This window comes from Brienomyrus brachyistius, chromosome 15 (genome assembly GCF_023856365.1).
Source record: "Brienomyrus brachyistius isolate T26 chromosome 15, BBRACH_0.4, whole genome shotgun sequence".
Lineage (NCBI taxonomy): Eukaryota > Metazoa > Chordata > Actinopteri > Osteoglossiformes > Mormyridae > Brienomyrus > Brienomyrus brachyistius.
In genome coordinates this window covers 15,709,621-15,728,883 of record NC_064547.1, presented here as the reverse complement: position 1 = coordinate 15,728,883, position 19,263 = coordinate 15,709,621, and the positions used below count along the sequence as shown (strand labels likewise).

The following is a 19,263-nucleotide window of genomic DNA, read 5'->3' as shown; positions in this document are numbered from 1 at the left end:
GTCGCCCTGCTAGCGGTTTCTCTCCAGTCGCTGGGATATTCCCAGTATGAAAACTTTAAATTTATAGCGACGAATGCATTTAGAGATTTTCTGTACCAGAAAAAAAGCACACACACTCAAGGATCACACTTGTGAAATATGTGCATTTATTTTTGTGTTGTCATCCCAAGATGTTTCGTTTAACATGATTCCGAATAATCTCATTCAACGCCGATGATTCAATTTACTCTCAACCCCATCAGAAAAGACTTTTATTAGCTCTGGCAGCATAGGTGCATAAATAGATTTAATGCCACAGGACCAACAAACACCGCGGATAGACGGCCAAGCATAAAGTACAAAAAGCTTTACTGAGCCCTGGAGCCCATCCGTATATCTATAGCATCCAAAAACATTCGCCTTCAGTACCGTGGAAAAAATCATTTAACTTAAGCGAGGGGGGGGGATTACAGCATTTTTGTGAATACCTGAGACAGCTGCCTTTATAAGACACATATAGAAAAACCGGTAATGTATTAGGTCCTAGAAAATTAAACATGCACCTCTTTTACTCTTGCTTGCCTTGCGGCCCATTGCTACTGCTATGCATGTAAAATGAATATAACTTACTTTGACACAATGACAAAACAGCTACAGTGAAACTGGAAAGTACAGTTGGTTTTAAAATAACATGCTTTTTTATTAAAGCTATTATATTATCAATCTCAGAAAGCATAAATGATGACAGCCATGATCAAAACATGCCCAGTGCATAGAGGGAAAAATAGACAAAGGGATTTGGTGAGGGGTGGGTGACTACACCCACCGGACATCACTAGCAGACAACGAGGCCTCTGAGGACAGAGTGTACACCATTTTGCGGACAGTCCGGTTCATCCTGGTGCCGCCTTTCGCGGAGGCATCCTCGTTCCGATCCGCCGCTCGCTCAGCCGTCTCCAAAAAGCCAGTCTCGTCGGCTGACGGCACAGTCTTATCACACGGGGGTTCGAATGCGGCCAACAGAGACCGCATGGCAGCATGCACGGTGTCCCTGGCCTCCGCCGCATGTCCTGCAGAGCGCTGCATGCTTCCAATGGTAGACACAGGACCCTGGTCCTTGTGGAGGCCATTTATAGCGTCAAGGATTGTTCTCGATGATGAGCAGATTACTTCCCTCCAACCGATAATATTACTGTCATTTTCTTTTACTGCAAGGCAAAAAGGTATTTCAGTCAATGCTTCAGATGCCATAGGGCAGCAGAGACTCCCTGGGAAACACTGTAGCATAACACCTGTAGGGTTTCACATTTCCCCTGGTTACCATGTGGTTTAATGGAGTGACGTTTCTAAATTGCTCATAGCATGACTATGTGATGTGTGCCGTGACAGAGTAGCATGTCATCTAGGGTGCTGTGCCCCCCCCTCTTTAGGCTATAACCAAAAAAGTTAGGGGTCCCTGTGATCTTGTACTGGTTCACTGTTTATGGAAAACAGATTTCAGATGCTACGAATATCAAACATTGAATAAATTAACATTCTTAAATCAAGGAAGTGAAGAGACAGTCCACAGTGCTTAATGAAATTGCTTTAGCAAATATAGAGGCACTTAAAAGAAAGAGGAATTTAAATATGAAGTAAATCATCATATCCTGGCTGGGCAGGACGGCGTTACCTCTCAGGATCTGTGCAAGACTCGGGCAGATCTGCTTGACTGCCAGGTTCAGACGAAACAGATTAACTGCTTTATTTCTTGACCAGAGCAGATCTGGTTGTTCAAATGGTCTGTCCACATCTATAGCTGTATTCTGCTGGCACAAGAAAAATTAAAATGATATATAGGATATTACATTTAGAAAAATATGCCATTAAAAAGGTTTCCCATTAGGAAATCATGAAAACCATTCTTCAAGACAAGACCACCATGTTCAGTTTCTTATGCTTCTTTTGTGGTGTTAGACCAAGATGACAGCGAATTACATTCAACATTCGTTGCCAAAGAGACCAGGATTGGCACCAAAAATACCAGGAATCTTGGGTTCCAGCAGAGAACCCAGTAGTCAGAGTCCCATACTTACAGTTCCACTAAAAGCAAAGTACCGCTGAAGGGAAGAACTGACTTCTAATATCCCTGACTGTACATCCTGCAGAACCTGAAACAACAAAATTTAGATTAAAAAAAAAAAAAAAATTACCTCCCCAGGTTCCACAGAGAATGTTTAAATTCCTACAGGGTTTCACTCACGGAACCATGCAAAGGCAGATGAATAGTTGATACCTTTGGAAATTTTCCTTCAAGTGCAAGAGCTACTTTTAAATTTAACATCTTTTATTAACAAATTTTAAATGTAACATCTTGCTTAAACATGTTCAATTTTTAAACCCTGTTCCTATGCCACGGAACTGCCTTTAAATGCTTTGGGTCAGTTGCTGTCGTAGCGAAACCACTTGGAGCTTGAAGGCCACGTCTTATCAGAGGTGCAGCACCTGTGTTCTTGGGGTCATCAGCCGGGCGTCCCGCTGCATCTCCTTGGCCTGGGTGATGCCGTCCTGCAGGAGGTGCTCTATACCGATGCAGGTTCCCTCATAGACAGGCGTCAGCGGTGAGCACTGGGAAAAACAAGGGGCCAAAGCCTGTGACGCTGGAACAACGTTGGGGGCCGCCAGTAAACAGCTGAAGCCTCATAAACTTGGGTTAACTCAGTGGTTCCCAAACTTTTTCCAAACATATGCAACTACAATCAAAACCAACCAAGGATACTACTTCTGACTGGATCAAATTAGTCAAATTTTTGTCTTAGCTTGTCAATGAAATTAACACTGGTTCGACCGTTTGGATGCCCCCCCTTTGTGGTAAATTCACCCCCCCCCCCAGTTTGGGTACCTCTGGGTCATGTACAGTATAAGGAAGCACAATGCTTAGTGTTACTGAAAAGGGAAAGGCAGATGTGATGATGGTGACAGGCACCTTGTCAGCGGACTCAGAGCCCGCTTCTGTGGTGTGGAATTCCATTCCCGTCACGGCCGACAGGTGAGCGATGAGCCTCAGGGCCACGTTGAGGCACCGGCCAGTTTTACTGCGAGCCTCCGTCACCATCGACGAAATTTCAGAATCGCAACCCTGGGAGAACAAATTGCAAACATTTATGTATAATAAATAAAATAAATTCTCAACAGAAACATCCTTCCTTGGAGGATAACGTACAATACAGACATACTACATGTAAGAGTTCGAGAGATATTTCCCTACCGACTGCCAATACTGCAGCTGTTCAATGCCAGAGAAGTTTTGCATCATCTACAATTTGTTCAACATCCTGTGATGGTGTCCCCAAAGATTGTTACTAAAAATGTGGGTTTTTTTTTTTAACGTACAGCAGCCGAAATGTTGTATTTTCAGGCGTTGCCATAATCACTAATCCCACCCACCTGGATCAGAAGCTGGAAGTAGCCACCCATCTTCTTGACCTCTGCCTTGAGTTTGTCTGAAGTCTGCAGGACGGAGCTGGAGTTCGGCTTGATGCTGGACACCCAGAGCAGCGTGACGGACACAGCTCTCTCCATCGCCGACGTGGCCTTCACCAGATGGGCCTGAGCCTCACCGCTGCTGGCCAACACTGGAGAAGACATCAGGCTCAGTATTTTTAGTAATAAACAGGTTGGGGGAGGGATACCATTCTATAAATCCTTAGATGTCACAGTCGATGCTTGAATCAATACTTCGATCACATTTATTTATTTAGCAAAAGCTTTTACCTCAAGCAACATACGAAAGTAGGGTCAGGAACCCCCTGGAGCAATTAGGGGTTGATTTGTGGCGATTAGAGGATTTGAACCGGTGACCTTCCAATCACAGGCAAATTGTCCTAAGCAACTGAATCACATACCAAACCCATAAGGAAAGCCTCACCCAAACCATGCCTTAAAGCTTCTGAAAATAAGAGGGGCTTTTATAATAATGCCTGGACTGCAGTGATGTCATGCTCACAGTTTTCATGGCTGTCCTCTCCCAGGGTTTCATACAAGTCGCTTATGGACTCCAGCGCTGCGTGAACGGCCAGGAGGTCAGACGCCAGCTTGTCAGCCGCGCTCTTCTCGGCGCCATGGCATGCAAGCAGCTGTGCTACTGAAGAGCCAATCAGATCCTTACAGATCCCAGCCAGGGCGGAAGTGGGTGCACTGTAATGCAGCGATGAGGGCTTGTTCACGCCCATCAGACCTGGAGAGAGACGGGTCGTCAACTAAGCTCATCACCTAAACATCCATTGCAGTTACAGCTTGGGCGTTTTCTAATCTAATACAAGTATAAAAATATTTTAAAAAAACAGACTTGAAATATCTAATCATAGCTGAAACAGTGCTTTGGGATATTAGGAGATGCAAACTGACTTAATGCTAAAAACATGCCAATTTTAAAATATTTGTCCTCTGAGAAGTAGAGGGCGATCAATGTTGATGAATGTTATCAGAAGCAGTAAAAAAAAACAAACAAACACGGCCCTAGCAACCCGGAGAAAGGGAGGAGCCCACCACCACAGGAGCCTTTGTCTAACGCTCAGCAGTGATCTGCAAAGTTACCAGCATGAGGAGAGGAGTTGAGGGCCTGAATCGGATGCACTCTGATCTCATAGAGGCGTCCGGAAATCCTCCTGCTCTTCAGAAGACTTCTACTCCTGGAGGGACACAATAAAATCCAAAAACAGGTCTTATGTTAGCATCTGCTATCCAAGCTCCAAGCATATTTGAAGTTAACAAGTCGTACTTCAATTTGAGAGATGCGGCTTCAAAGTACAGAGCCTTCATAGCGAGCACTAAGGCGGAGCTGTCCTCCGCCCGACACAGCTGCTGCAGCTCGGAGCGCCCGCAATTCATGCTGCCCACGAGGATGCGGAACACACTGGAAGGGGAGGGTTAGGGAGACACCAGGCACAAAGCGAAGAACACAGGAACCGCGAGGAACCGCGAGGAACCGCGAGGAACCGCGAGGAACCGCGAGGAACCGCCGGCGAGAAAGAGGCACGACGCTCGACAGATGATTTCAGGCACCGCACTCGGAAGAAACAGAAAATCAGGCCGTTTGGTCTGACACTGCAGGCAGCAGCGGGGGGGTAGGAGAGAGTTCAAGTGCCAGACTGATTTACCTTCGGCGTGAAAAGACGGAAGAAGATGAAGTCGTCGAAAGATCTTGTTCCCACGTGTCATTGGGGTCGTAAAAGACATCATCATCTTTAGCTCCATATCCCTGAAAGCAAATAGATTTGCTTTATTCCTTCTTAGCCGTAGAAGAGACACTGATTTCCACAAAGGCAGACTTCTCATTTGAACTTGCCTGGACAACCAAGACCCCGAAGAGCAAATAAGAAGCATTACTGAGATCATCACTATTCATATATAAATCGTGCCTTTACGGTTAAATATGAAAGGAGGTTGGATGCTGACATTTCCCACGCTGCACTGCAGACAAACCCCACCTGCTCCAGTTCTCTCATGGCCGCCAGTTTGCTCTGGAACTTCTCCAGACTCCAGAAGGTGGAGATGCCCAGCTTGGCATTCTGCACCTGGATCTGCGGGTCCGTCTCACCGTCGTTATCAGGAGGCTCATGCCTGACAGAAAGGGCCACAGAAGGTGAGGTAAGCAGCACTACAAAGGGCAACAGCATGTATTCATCTGAGCTCCAACAGGCATTAATGTGTAAAAGTCAAATGTACTCTGGAGCTGAGGAATGGCGAGAAACGGCGAAAGCAGCCAAACCTGCTAAACACCGTCTTTTTACGGAGATTTCTGCTGATTGTGTTCGCTTCCTCAATCATCACAGACAGCTTCATGGCATCCCACTGAGGCTGACCTAACAAATGTGAAAGGAAAAGTCCACAGCTCATATCAGACACTGGGAATTTACTGAAAATGCATAATATATTACGGTGAAACCTCTAAGAAACTAGGTCACCCATTGCCTTCAGAACGTCTTCAGTCCTTCATAGAGTGCAGTCACTCTGTTCTTGAACTTTGTCTAGTGGAAAACTGGACCATTGTTCAAGAAATGAAGCACCCATTTCTTTGCGGGATGAAGGAACGGGAATTGACCGTCACTATCTGAGCTCCAGAAACAATGACGTCCAGATCAGGTGAACGGGGAGGCCACAGAAGGCGCCTGAAGTCATCCCGGTACTCAAGATGTGTTTAACATTGCGAGGACATAATCATCTTTGAATACAGGAACATAATGAGGAAAGAAGAGGTGGTGCCATGAGGTTCAATGGGTCTTGAAAAAAAGCCTAATATTACTTAGTTCTGTGTTTCTCAAACCAGTCCTCAGGAACCTCCAGACAGTCCACCTTATGGCTCCCTCCCTGGAGGGAGCAAAAGTGTGGATCGTCTGTTTGAAAGCTAGGAGGAAGCAAAAATGTGAACTGTCTGGGGGTCTATGACAACCAGTTTGGAAACTGCCTCAGCTAACGTATGAACATGCAGAGCAAATCGCTGGACATAACGCCCACAGATTCCCAACTAAGCCGCCCATCAACATGGTGTCCCGGAGGAACCTTCCCGAGGGATTAATAAAGTTTTTTCTATCTATACATACTTCCAAATCTTACCAACATATTCTGTCACTTCCTTTGACGTCAGGGCTGGAGAACACTTTTTGGGGGCGTGGTGTTCCTTTAGCTGCCGCTTCTTCTGAAGCCTTTCAAGATCCACTGCAATCTTCCTCTTCTCTGCTTCCAACGCCGCGATGATTTTAGCGTGGCGCACATCGTGGTCGGCCATTGCCTGCGAGCCACAGAGGTGATTTCACACTGTATAATCTAAATACTGGAGACACACGCAGTCGAACCCCAAGACTCTATAACTATGCTGTCTTTAGCAGCTCTATGATCTGGTACCTGCCGTGTGGCTTGAGCCTCCAACTGAATTCGTCTTCTGTTCACGTGCAGCTCCTGCTCCAGCAAGACTTTAGCGTTCTGGAGTTCCTCCATTTTGCTGACCACCCGCCTATTGTCAAGCTCCTGGTATTTCTTCCTTTGGTTCTCCTCCTCCTGTAGATAGGCAGGAGAGAACGGTGAGGTCAAGCTGAGCAGGGTTGGCACTCCACCACCATGGCAGCAGACAGGGGCCAGGCCCCATACCAGCTCACGCTCCAGTGCGCTGATCTTGCTCTCGTACAGCATCTTCTGATCAGACAGCTCCTTCTGGGCCACATCTTTAGCAGCCTGTATTCCATGCATCATGTCCTCTTGGGCTTTCAGACGGGCTTCCTCGATCTCTGCTTCCAGCCTGAACACAACATATGGACCTTTACGGAAATCAGCAACACTTCACAGAACTAAAACACTGATGGATACCCTACTGAACATAGGAAAATAATGCATCAAAAGAAAATTAAGTGCATTTGCAATTGTATTTTAAACAGAATGGCAAGACCTTACCAAGACACCAAAAAACTGACTTATTGAAAACTTACTGTGCCCTTTGTGAAGCGAGCAGCTCATTTTTGGCAAACTCAAAGTCTTTGTGTCCATCACCTGCCTCTGTCCAGCAGGAGACTCGCTTACCGCTATGCACCTCTACCGGGTGGTTGAACCTGAAGTAGTGGTCACCACCAAGGATCACCCGGTCACCCTGGCAGGAGGGGAGAAACCATACACCCAATATTCATCACCCATTCACAGGTCTCTGTCGGGGACCACAGAATTCTCATGTTGCCTTGCAGTACTCACATGGTGCAGGATGGTGGTCTGGGAGATGAGGTCTCCATTCACAAAGGTCTTTGCGTCCTTGATTGGCGTAATACCAACTGTCCCACTTACACTGGATATAACGCTGAGGAACACAAAAAGATGATACTCTCAGGAGCCACAAGAACAGAATGTCCTATAGATAGTGACCAGTGTTAATCTGCAATATTCACATGAGGATGAATCAGAAGCACGTATTAAAGGAGAACATGCTCCTTAATGTAACAACGTCCCAGTGTTACAGGTGAGAACCTGGGGCTCAATCCAGGCACCACAGGGCACAAGGAAGGGGTACACCCTAAATGGGATGCCAGTCCATTCCACGGTACACACCAGCAAACACTACAGACAACCTAGAAACACCAATCCACCCAAATGCATGGGACTGGGCAGCAGGATGAAATGAGCACGCCATGGAAACCCATTCAACAAGGGAAGAACATGCAAAGTCCACACACACAGCGCTGAGGATGAGATTCAGACCTCCAACTCTAGAGGTATAAGGCGACCCATTGAGATGTCATTCCACTCTCGAATCAAAGCCATTAAACCAGAGAGATTGTATTTTCTGTAGGTATAGTGACTAACACCAGAAAAAAGTTAGTACAAAACAAATGTTACTTGACAGTAACAGGTGTTAAATTTTAGTACGGTATCCAGTAGAAGAACCATCAGCTGACCAGTGTTCATCCGCGATGAGGGCCCCCGTCAGCTGAATGTCATGGGCAGATTCAGCTTTGCGCTTCCCGACTTTCGTCTGTCCCTCCTTTATCATGTACAGCAGCATCTCAGACAGCTGAGGATCCTCGTTGAGGTTAACAAGGTTTGGAAGCTGGTTATCCACCTTAAAGGTGATACCTGCTTTCTGTTTGGAAGACAGGAGAGTCAACCTCGGCACCTAAAACCGAGGATTTACAGCTCAACCAGATTCAAGAACGGAACGTGAAAGCAATCCAGTTACCTGCAATTCTTTCGTTTCCTCTCTTTTTCGTTTCTCAGCCTGCTCCAGCTTCTCGTTCCATGTCCTGGAACAAGACAGCAGCACCCAGACTCAGAAAGCGGTCCGTGTGTCCACGCTTCCCTGGTAGCCCAGGTTTACTCAATCTAAAACACGGCACAAAGCCGGCACAATGAGCAGTAGCTACCTATGAGCCTCGGCCATGTCCTTCTCCTGCTGCATCAGCTGCATCTTCAGCGCAGCAATTTCCTGCTGAAACAGCCTCATCCTCTCCGGCTCGATGCCTTGGGAGCTCATCTGCGCGGCCCTCAGTTTCTCCACCTCCGCTTTAAGCTCTGCAAGCGCATTCGCATCAAATATGGGTCCAAGAGCCCAAACAGTAATTATACTCAAGTTCAGTGGCCACAATGGACATTAGGTACTGAAATCCACAATCAATCAAGCTTCCTCGGGCATTAAATACAGGTAAAAGCTTAACCGATTGGAGTCCACCAGTAGTCGTCATTTCAGGGATGACTTAAATTACATTGTTTAAATTTGCATTTAGCCGTTAACCCTAAAAATACTACGTTCTCTTCCCTTTACTGCAAAATATTTATTACAAAAAGGTAAATGTAATCTGGCATTTATTACCCATAGCAGACACTACTTGCATGACAACATATTCCGCAAAAACACGTTATATTACGTTCATAGAACAGAGAGACAGCTAAGGGAATGGGGGACATACTGACCCCTAATCAGCTTGGCGCTGTTGTCCTCGTTGACCTTCGCCACGTTGATGATCATGCGGGCCTGTTTAGCGTAACGCAGCGTGCTCAGGCTCTCCTCGACGTTGCTGCCAGCAGGGCTGACGGTTGCAATCATTGCAGTCTTGGAGTTTCCACCCAGACTCTCTTTAAGAAGCCTAGACACAGACCAGAACTTCACCAACCCACATGCTAATTAAAAACAACTGAATAGGTTAAATTTTAAGAAGGATTTCTGCAGAAAAGCCTCAGGTAACGTCACCCTTGAGGACCACGAGAGCCCCGAGATAATATTTTGTATTATTTTGTAAAGATGGCAGGAGGCATTTCAGATTTAAACATACCACGTCAGCACAGATTCTCTGTATGGGATGAAGACTCTCTTGCGGGTCTGAAACTGCTCAGACAGAGCTGATATGACCTTCCCCAGTGTTAGCAAGGATTTGTTAATGCTTGCACCTTCCTATGGGAGGACAAGGTGAGAAGAAGAGAAGCATGTAAAATAAATGCATTCTTATCTGCACGTCGGCATAACGATTAGAGGACGGTTCCGGTGAGGGGGGTACCCGAAGCCGGTCACCCCAGGTCTGGGCAGAGGAGCAGCGCTCGCTGCCTGCGAGGTCCACCAGGTTGATCCTGCTGGTGATCCGATGGTCATGCTCCTCTTCCTCCACCAACTCCCTCTGTACGAACAGAGAACCCGTCAGCAAGCGGCAACCACACAGTTGTTGGAAATTGTTGCGTAGCTCTTCTTCCAATACCACTTACGCCTGTAACTGGGCGTTCATTGAAAGCTCAGCCTAGCTGTTCTTATGCGTTACAAGTTGACGTGCGTTTGTAATGCGCTATTTACGTCACTTTTACATTGCTCAGGACAGAAGTGTCTACTAAATGAATACAAATGTCGATGTCAATTCAAGGCACAAAATCATCCCAACAGAAGACAGGATATAATCCTTATGCCCACAACAGTAACAATGGTTTGGTTTAATCTATGACCATTTATGAGGATGCGAAGGAAGGAGACGAAAGACGCGACGTGAAGTTTTGAGCAAAATGAGAAGATCAGACACCTTGGTCTGAGTCATGACGAGGGTGAAGACCGAGTGAGACCTGGAGCTCTTGTCGTTCATGCCCGTCGCTGCTGTGGCCCGCTGCTTATTGCCGAGCTCTAGCCAGCTCTGGAACAGCAGCAGAGTACATCATACACTCAGACGATGAGCACCATTCCCCAAAGTCACGAGGCAGGTATAAAGGTATACGAGGGGCAAGAGGGACAACCAACTGGAGGCAGAACAGCACCACTCACCTGGACGTCAGTATAGGAGCTCACTACATTCCTGCAGGAGAGCAGAGCACATTTCTAATGGGTTTACAGTCAGTCATGAAGCTAGGAGATGCATAAACACTGAGCAATATGTTAAAAAGGACAGAGTCTGCACATAAAAGCACATACTTACGCAGAAAGATCGGCAACATATGGCCCATAGACTGGATGTTCTCTGACCCTTAGCTTAGTAGAAAAGAGCAGGGAATTAACATGAGGAAACATAAGTAAAACACAATAAAAATGATACTTATTCAACTTCATAAACTTCATCAAACAGGAAACTCACCGGAAGTTTTTTACCATTTTGTTCATCTTTCACGACAAGCAGATCGTGAATTTTCTCATTGTACACTTCAAAGTAGCTCATTTCCAGGTGACACGATACCTGCAAAGGACACATTTCATACAACCTGATAAAGTGATAAAATAGGGCGATAAAACAGAATCATAAGTATGTGCAACTTGGAGAGATACTGAATTAAGGTCATATGAAAAGGTGTTCAAATAAATTCACCTGTGTATTCTCAGAGTTTGTGATCCTAGAAAATACTTCTTCACAGAATCTGGGTATCACACCAGTCTCTTCATCAAACCCCATCATTCTATAAGGGGGACACACATTACAAGTCAGTGTAGTAACGGAAATATGCAAGGGATATTTGACGATCATGTCAAAGACTGCATAACAGTGAAATACCTCCCATTAATGAGGTTCGCATAACATGATCCATCTTTGGAAACAAACTTACGTGTATGACTTTCCAGACCCAGTCTGTCCATACGCAAAGAGACAGGTGTTGTATCCTTCGAAAGCTCTCTCAAGAAGAGGTCTTGCTAGCTTCTCATAAATGGTCTGCTGGCTCGAAAAGTCCGGTTTGCTCTTATCGACAGAGCAGAAGGAGAAGTCGAAGGTGAAGGAGTAGCACTGCCTGGAATCTGGGTGCTGCACGACCGTTTCCTGGTCCTTCATGAAGACAACCTGCTGGACTTTTTCATTCTTCTCCCTGGGTATATAGAAGCAGATGAGGTTTAACTTGCATCACCAAATACCAAATGTTTGAGGTAACCTGACTGATACGAATCAAATATCCATGCTGTATACTGCTTATATAGTGCTGGGTTACAGCAAACATGGGGTCTACAACAGACAGGGTTTGGCAGCAACTTAGTTAACAGCAGTTAAATTTTATTTACAATGACCAAGTACAAACTATGGAATGAAAACCATGGAGTGGACTCCACCTCTACAAGAGGTCTCCAATTCCAGTCCTGGAGAGCTCAAGTAAATACCAGGAACAGGTGGGGCTGATCAGAAGCCAGGTAGGATAGAAAACCTACTGGATAGTAGCTCTCCAGGCCTGGAAATGGTGACCCCTGACCTATACAGAACCAGGCTGAGATCTAAAATGCAGCTCACTGCTGAAACAACCGCATACACAAAACAGGAAGACGAGGCAGCGAATGCTTCTGAAAAGACACCAAGTTACAGACTTACCGGCTGCTGAATGGCCTCAGTCGCACCGCCACAGTGACGGCGCTGTTCTCCAGTTTACCGGGCTCCTGTTTCGGTAATGCATCCGCGCCGGTGCTCACCACTGAAACACGGGCCCCTGCAGATGCTACACAGCGGGCCGGACCGTCATCCTTACTCTGCCCCGATAGCGCTGGAGTCGCTCCCCTTTTCACCGGAGCGGGCTGTACACTTGATTTCAGGTTTCCGATCCGGCTATCTGCCCCAATGTTGCCGGACTGGGCCGAACTTTGCGCCACCGCCTTAACGCAGCGCCCGGGGATCTTCTGCCTCTCAGCGTTGGTGGATTTCCCGGACACCACAACAGGAACATCTCTCCCAGCCAGCCTCTCAAAAAGATCCTTTTTTAAACTCACTTTCTCAAATTGTGTCCTTCTATTCGGAGTTGAACAGACTTTCCTCTGGTCACCTGTTTTCCTGGTGCCAGCTGTGTCCCCGAGGGCCTGAGTGACAGCTCTCTGCTGCAGGCTGCCCGAGCTCCCATCAGGGCCTTTACCTGGGGTCTCTTCAGCACCGATTCCATCTTTCCCTTTGCTTTTAAAGCCTGGATCTTTCAGGCTAACTATCCCTCGGGGGGTCCTACAGTTCGGTTCGGACAGGACCTTGGAAGGAGTCGCACTCGGTGCGCGGGACGCCGGCTTCTCTGCGCCCTTGCCGGCGTTCAGGGCGTTTCTGCCTCCCGGGACGGTCCGGGTTCTGCGCTGTAAGCTCAGCCTTTTCACAGCCCCCTCGCAGTCGTTCTCGGAGTTTTCCTGGGCCGACTTCGCACTTGCTTGGGCCCCTTTGGCCTCGATTTTCCTCCTTTGGAGAGTGAGTCTTTCCCGGTTCCCCGGGGTGCCTTTCTGCCCCCCACACCTTGTGGATATCACGTACGTTGTGTTGATTTGCCTGGTCAGACCGGCACACGACGGTTCCTGGCCTTTCTGCACCTCCATGGTTCCCTGATTACCCTCGTCTTCGTCTCGACAGTTTTAATAAATTATCCCCAGACAACGCGTTTGTCCTCGTAAGAGAACAGCAGCTGTGTACTTTTATACCTTAATACATATTTTCAATAAGTTACCTGTGGCATAAAAATATAAAACATCTATACGCGGTTGTTTTCAGAAAGTCTACCAGTTACATACAGCAAATTCCAGGCAAAACGCTCCGTTAGGATAGAAACTCCCTACAAGTTACGGATGACAGCGAAATCGAGGAAATACTAACAAATGCACTTCGAAACATCACTGAAACACAAACCGTCGTTTATGTGCACTTTCGGGGCTTTTTAAATAAGTGCACAGTGCAAAGAGTCGCAGAAGATAATTAAAAACACAGTTCTGTACACGCACGGCGCAGGCAAGAGGCTCGTAAGTGTTTTGGTTTGGTAACTATGCTCATCTGACGTATCAACACAAAAGAAAGAAAAAACGGCCTCTCGACTATCAAACCACACGCTACCATTATCCGATAAATGCGATCTAAGCACACGGAATCATCGCTAACACACGTTATGTTGTATGACTGTTAGCTCTTTTTAATTGAAACTGCATAATACGCTAAAAGGCTAATTAACCATCCAGCCGCGAGACTCGCCTAAGTCACCGTGGCGCTTCGAATTTTCAAAACTCTGGGCTGTTTTTCCATTGGTCGCCAGTTACGTCACCGCGACAACACAGGAACACGCCCATTGAACACGCCCGGAGGTGGAAACGGGCGAGACAGTACGCACTTTCCGCCGCTAGATGACAGGGTTGACTGCGAAAGAAAGGTATCTCTGTTTTTGTCTCAATAAAGGGGTGAGGCAAGGTTAGAAGTTAGCATCATGCCTATTGGACTTGTATGGAGAACATACAATGAAAAAAGCTGGACTGGAGGAGGACAACAGCACTCTCAACCTTAGACACTTATAGGGAAAGTGTACAACTAAATGTGACCATGCGAAAGGCCGCTAACTCCACTGTTAAAGATAGATGTAGACCGTTCTATTTCCTTTGAACAATCAAAGACCACAGCTCCTTCCTCGCTACCAGCCCTTTTGAATATTCTCCCCCTCTCCCTAAACTGACCTCACCACTCTAGAGGTATCTGCCTGCACGTCTCCTGTACCGCCTTGCCCGTTATACCAAAAAAATGTGATTATTAAAATGTTTTATTAAAATACCTGATGTTTCATTCTAAACATTTATTGCTTGAAATGCATATACATTGCACTGATAGTTTGTCACTAAACAGCAGACTTTTACATGTAATTTACTCTTCAGAACCACTTGTATAAATATCTGTACAAATGATGAAATGGATGGCCAGCACGTCAGGAAGCCTTTGACTGCCTCCTGCCTATCCTCCGGTCATGCTTTCTGATGATGTCGAGGAGGTTGCCCTCGGTAACCGCCCCGCCTTCCCCTCGCCTGCCCTTCTGCTTGGCTCGCCTCTGCTGCTCGTGGAGGTGTGGAGAGTTGAGCAGCTGCGGCGGCAGCAGGGAGCCTGTGGGCTGCACTCGCTTCACCAGCTCCAGGAAGAGGCGCTTGTTGTTGTTGTTCACCAGCGTAATGGCGGTTCCCCGGTGACCCAGCCTGCCGGCCCTGCCGACCTGGGCGCGGGGATACGGCCTCGTTAAAAACTGACCCCCTCCCGCAAAGCCGTTAAAGTGTCAGAGGAATGGAGGCTGATGGTAACAGTAATGAGCTCTCCATCTTAATAATGTGAGCAAATAATTAACCTGAAGTCACACTGCAATCTCAATAAAAAATGGCTGTTGAAATTGAAATGGTGACGAACCAATGAGGAAGGATTCACAGACCTGGTGAACATACTCATCCATGTTGGCGGGCATGTCGAAGTTCACGACCAGTTTCACGTTGACTAGGTCGAGACCTCTTCCCAGTACCCCAGTACTGACCACCACTTCAAATTCCCCCTCAAGCAAACCCTGCAAACAATAACCTTGTTAACAGAAGCATGTTGCCTTCACAGCTATATCAAGCTTTAACAAAATTAATTAATGTGTTTTGAATACATGTATGAGTAAAAGGGAAAAATATGCATAGTGACTGACACAGCCGGTTAAGTCTAGCCTTGTACCCAGGGAGAGCCTCCACACTGATTTAATTTAGGAAGGTATTGCTCATGTTCCCTGAGGGAGGCTCCTAGTAACGCACTACAGGGCAACGCACCTTCAGTATCCTGTTCCGCTCGCACTGCGACTTGTCAGAGTGTATGGCCACCGAGTTGAGGCCCATGACCTTGTGCACGGCCTCGCAGAGCAGGTCCGCCCCCAGCCTGCAGCCCACGAACACCAGCACTGGCGGGCAGTACAGCTTGGCGTCCTGCAGGGCAGAGACAGGCCTGCTGTCATGCCTCGCGAGGGCAGAAACAAGCCGGTTTTCGTTTGCCTGGGGACTGGCTAAAAGGCAACCAGGTCACGTGTGACTCGTCTCGGCTTCCCCGGCAATAACAGGGAAGCAGGAATTGATATTCTGAAGAGTTCAGAGGAGATCAGAGGCACAGAGGCTTTTTAGCTTGCTCAGCAACTTCAGCGGGGAAAAACATCAGTCCATTACGAGAAGGAGTGGTAGAAAAAAGTAATCCCATTTAAGCAACACCCTCAGGCGGCTCTATTGTGAAAGGCGCTATGCAGAAAATAAGTTGAATTGAACTGAACTGAAATATCTGACTAATTTTACAGACACTGTAAATATCATGGCCGTGTAGTGGGTAACCAGTGATGGAAGATCATTGTAGAGATGAAGCTACAACTGAAGCCTAATTCTGAACTACAAAACAGGATAGATCAGGAAGAAACAACCACCCCTGTAGAAGCACCTAAAAACTCACCACCCCTGAAAATCTGTCACTGGCAGCTAAATATTATCTTTAAATATAAAAGCCAAAAAAGTTATATTTTTCATTTTACATTCTAAATAGGCCACTAAAATAGTACTAATAAAAATTGCAAATAGTACATTTTCCTGACGCCGTTCCTTAAATATCAGACCATGTATCAGAGATTGAAAAGCACCTAATATAAATGACAAGTTGCCTAAAGAATGCAAATATTCTTGGTTTTCCTATGTTATTGTTCCACTGTTGTTCAGCATAGCATACGGCTAACAGTATTAGCAAGACACAAATATTTACGTTTAAAATTTCGAAAAGCTTCTTTTTCTTTGACGGTTCCTCCACCCAAAGGACGATCTGGCGCACGTCGGTGCAGGGCTGGTTCCGCTCGCCGACGGTGATCCGCACAGGTTCACGGGTCAGCCGATTGGCCAGCTGCTCTGTGCCCGGCGGGATGGTGGCGGAAACGAAGAGAGTCTGACGCTCCTCTGGAACTCTCTCCAGGACGTCGAGGACCTGCTGCTGGAAGCCCATCTTCAGCATGGTGTCAGCCTGCAAGGAAAAGTGCTTTTGTCCTGCATCTTCCTCATGGGGCAGAGAACACGCACAGAACCCGGAAGCGGCTTACCTCGTCTATCACCACCATCCTCACGCCACCCAGCTGGACGCCCCCCTGCTTCAGGATCTCCAGCAGTCGCCCGGGGGTTGCTATTATCAACTTGGGTGGAAGGGGGAGGGGGGAAGCTGTCACTATATGCAAGCCTGCTCTTTTACAGTATATTGCCAGTTCTGCTGCACGAATGCCCATTTGGTCTCCATCACTAAGTAAACTGCGTTCATCGTGATCCATAGTAAATCAGTAATGAAATCCGGCTCCTTAATGAGGGACAGGAGCCAGTCTAGTGTGTAAAATTCACTTTAACACAATTTTCACGAGCAAGTTTTTCACAAGGCTCTTTTCACTAACCCAAAATAGGAAAACCCCCAAAACAGCATTACTGCGAAAACTGGATACACGTCCATTCAACGACAATCAAACAGAATGGACTTGCTATGAAATGTCAAGCGATTGTACTTGTCATGTAATTGTAATTTTATGAAAATGTGCTGGCACCCCAACCAGGCCTCGTCCCACCTAGGGTCCAGGCTCCGTACATTCAGGGTCCCGCTGCCCCCCCATACCTTAATGTTCTGCTTCAGCCGGTGGAGCTGGGGGGGCAGGGGCATCCCCCCCACCAACAGGGCCGTCCTCATCTGCGGCAGCCCCATTACCAGCTCCTTCGCCTGCCGCTCGATCTGGATCGCCAGCTCTCGGGTCGGAGTCAGAACGAGCCCCATCGGGCCATATGTGGTGCCCACTGGGCTCTGTGGAATAACACACAAGGTACCGGGCGTGAAACAGTGACATTCCTCAGTAACAATCACAAAACGAGGACATATAGGTGTAAATCCCTACCCATAGCATGCCCGAGTATCCCTGGAAAAACCAATACGTTTGTTCCGACTATGTACCTGGACTTAATGAGGATGTTTCAAAAAGGTGACAAAAGTGGCACTAAACTTTGACATTTAAAATGTTTACATGATGAGACAGTCACTGATGTTATGGAGGTACAAATGCTAACGGAGGCTTAGAACATATTGCAGGTGTCTGAACATCTGATCGCAAAGGCAGCCCCATAAAAACCAGGGGTCAGCAGGTGCCTTGGCCCTCCCAGTTATGCCAGTGAAACCTGCTTTACCTGCAAGGTGTGAGCCACCATGGGCAGCAGGAAGGCAGCAGTTTTCCCAGAGCCCGTGTCGGCACTGCCGATGGCGTCGCGGCCCAGGAATGCCACCGGGAGCATTTGCATCTGAACGGGAGTGGGTGCTTCATAGCCCGCCCTTTTCAGATTGGCGCAGAGGGCCGACGGGAGGCCACAGTGCTCAAACTCAATAATGGGCCGGCAGACGAGCTGGCCCTCTGTCACAATCCCCAGATCCTGCTTCACTCTGAGCACCTGCTCCTCTGTCAGACTGGAAATGAAAGGGTCCTCTCTATAGACATAGCCCTGCTTCTGGTCCACAGCATTCCCAAACGTGGGAGAGTCTACATCAATCGGCATTAAAGGAAAAGTCTTTTCCCATTCAGTTACATCAGGAGTTCCCTTTGGTCCCAAACCCATGCGGGCCAGGTGACTGGCCTTGCACTCAAGACTACACACATCATTGTCGGTCTTGTCGCAGATGTACTCTCCATATCGGCCGCACATGACGCACACGGGCTCCCCCGGTTCGGGCCATCTCTGGCTCTTTTTGAAAGACTTCACTGGTTCGTCCTCGTCCTGGTCCCCGTCGCCACTCTCTGTGCTGTGCCCTCCTTGTAAGAGGTCCTGCTTTTGATCGTTAAGATCCTCAGACCGATGCTCCGGGGCCTGTGAGGTGCGAAACTCTTCAGGAGGTTTTGGGGGGGATTTATTTTCCAAGACCTCATCATTTATTCGCTCTGGGATCACCTTACATTTCTTTGTGACTTGACCTGGACTTTCAGATGGTCTTTTCACTTTAAGCGATCTTGGCATAAACATGTTCGCTCTGAAATCAACGGAAACAAAAGAATATTTCATGAAATACAGAATGATCCTTTTGCCTTCACAAAACTTCTTACAAACACGCACCCGTGTACAATTATATTTTACGGAAAGTATTTCTGTAATATAAATATATAATATAAAGTATATTCAATTGTGATGTCTTAACAACATCACTACTCAGTTGTTACTTACGTGTTGCTGGAAATCCGATAATTTTGATATGTTCAGCGACTACCTGATTTGCACGGAAAAGTGAAATGCACACTTTCAAATGCTATGTTACAACTGGACACAAAACACTTAAAATTCAGCAAAATTTCAACACACATCTCTACCCTCGAATTGTACAGTGTGTTTAGCTGTCGTCTAATGATGATGTAATGATAACTGGCATTGTGGGTATTGGAGTTTAGGAAAATTCAGAACGGATGTAGATATGTAAAAGGTTGCTTGAATTATATTTTAGCATTGCTTTTAATTTAGTTGAAACAAACGCAAATGTACTTTTTATATTTTCAGTCATTTAAGCGATTTCAGCTACCGGAAAATATATTAATTAATATTATATAAATATTACATTTTCATTA

General features: G+C 46.8%; 2 protein-coding genes across 4 annotated transcripts; both read right to left on the bottom strand.

Moving 5' to 3' along the window:
• Positions 1–123: 123 nt before the first annotated feature.
• On the bottom strand, positions 124–14,285 carry kif14 (kinesin family member 14). Of its 2 annotated transcripts, XM_048976947.1 has the most exons (30): positions 12,246–13,944; positions 11,500–11,754; positions 11,265–11,352; positions 11,037–11,135; positions 10,881–10,933; positions 10,730–10,760; positions 10,494–10,601; positions 9,987–10,103; positions 9,765–9,883; positions 9,406–9,578; positions 8,859–9,006; positions 8,675–8,738; positions 8,394–8,578; positions 7,696–7,798; positions 7,440–7,597; positions 7,105–7,252; positions 6,862–7,014; positions 6,574–6,748; positions 5,729–5,822; positions 5,448–5,580; positions 5,118–5,218; positions 4,739–4,873; positions 4,555–4,649; positions 3,965–4,195; positions 3,406–3,593; positions 2,945–3,097; positions 2,464–2,586; positions 2,055–2,129; positions 1,652–1,787; positions 124–1,187 (listed from the first exon to the last, which is right to left on the bottom strand). In XM_048976947.1, exons 1-30 carry the CDS (start codon positions 13,214–13,216, stop codon positions 796–798), a joined length of 5,004 nt encoding a protein of 1,667 aa, XP_048832904.1. In that variant the 5' UTR covers positions 13,217–13,944; the 3' UTR covers positions 124–795. The 2 variants fall into 2 exon arrangements, with proteins under 2 accessions (XP_048832904.1, XP_048832905.1); XM_048976948.1 differs by lacking the exon at positions 4,739–4,873 and having other exon boundaries at positions 12,246–14,285.
• Positions 14,286–14,433: 148 nt separating this feature from the next.
• ddx59 (DEAD (Asp-Glu-Ala-Asp) box polypeptide 59) lies at positions 14,434–19,068 on the bottom strand. 2 transcript variants are annotated; one of them, XM_048976949.1, is made up of 8 exons: positions 18,869–19,068; positions 17,846–18,677; positions 17,286–17,468; positions 16,732–16,821; positions 16,404–16,655; positions 15,440–15,592; positions 15,067–15,195; positions 14,434–14,856 (listed from the first exon to the last, which is right to left on the bottom strand). In XM_048976949.1, the coding sequence occupies exons 2-8, from the start codon at positions 18,668–18,670 to the stop codon at positions 14,578–14,580; spliced, it is 1,911 nt and encodes a 636-aa protein (XP_048832906.1). In that variant the 5' UTR covers positions 18,671–18,677; positions 18,869–19,068; the 3' UTR covers positions 14,434–14,577. The 2 variants fall into 2 exon arrangements, with proteins under 2 accessions (XP_048832906.1, XP_048832907.1); XM_048976950.1 differs by having other exon boundaries at positions 18,308–18,677.
• Positions 19,069–19,263: the final 195 nt, after the last annotated feature.

What these genes read in the sequence shown, in the direction of transcription:
- kif14 (XM_048976947.1), bottom strand. Translation starts at nt 13,216, where the DNA reads ATGGAGGTGCAGAAAGGCCAGGAACCGTCGTGTGCCGGTCTGACCAGG. An exon ending in GACATGGCCGAGGCTCATAG is followed by an intron (nt 8,739 to 8,858) that starts GTAGCTACTGCT and finishes GTCTTGTTCCAG; the next exon opens with GACATGGAACGAGAAGCTGG. An exon ending in CCATGAGAGAACTGGAGCAG is followed by an intron (nt 5,219 to 5,447) that starts GTGGGGTTTGTC and finishes ATTTGCTTTCAG; the next exon opens with GGATATGGAGCTAAAGATGA.
- ddx59 (XM_048976949.1), bottom strand. Translation starts at nt 18,670, where the DNA reads ATGTTTATGCCAAGATCGCTTAAAGTGAAAAGACCATCTGAAAGTCCA. An exon ending in AGCGGAACAGGATACTGAAG is followed by an intron (nt 15,196 to 15,439) that starts GTGCGTTGCCCT and finishes TATTGTTTGCAG; the next exon opens with GGTTTGCTTGAGGGGGAATT. An exon ending in TGGATGAGTATGTTCACCAG is followed by an intron (nt 14,857 to 15,066) that starts GTCTGTGAATCC and finishes CCCCGCGCCCAG; the next exon opens with GTCGGCAGGGCCGGCAGGCT.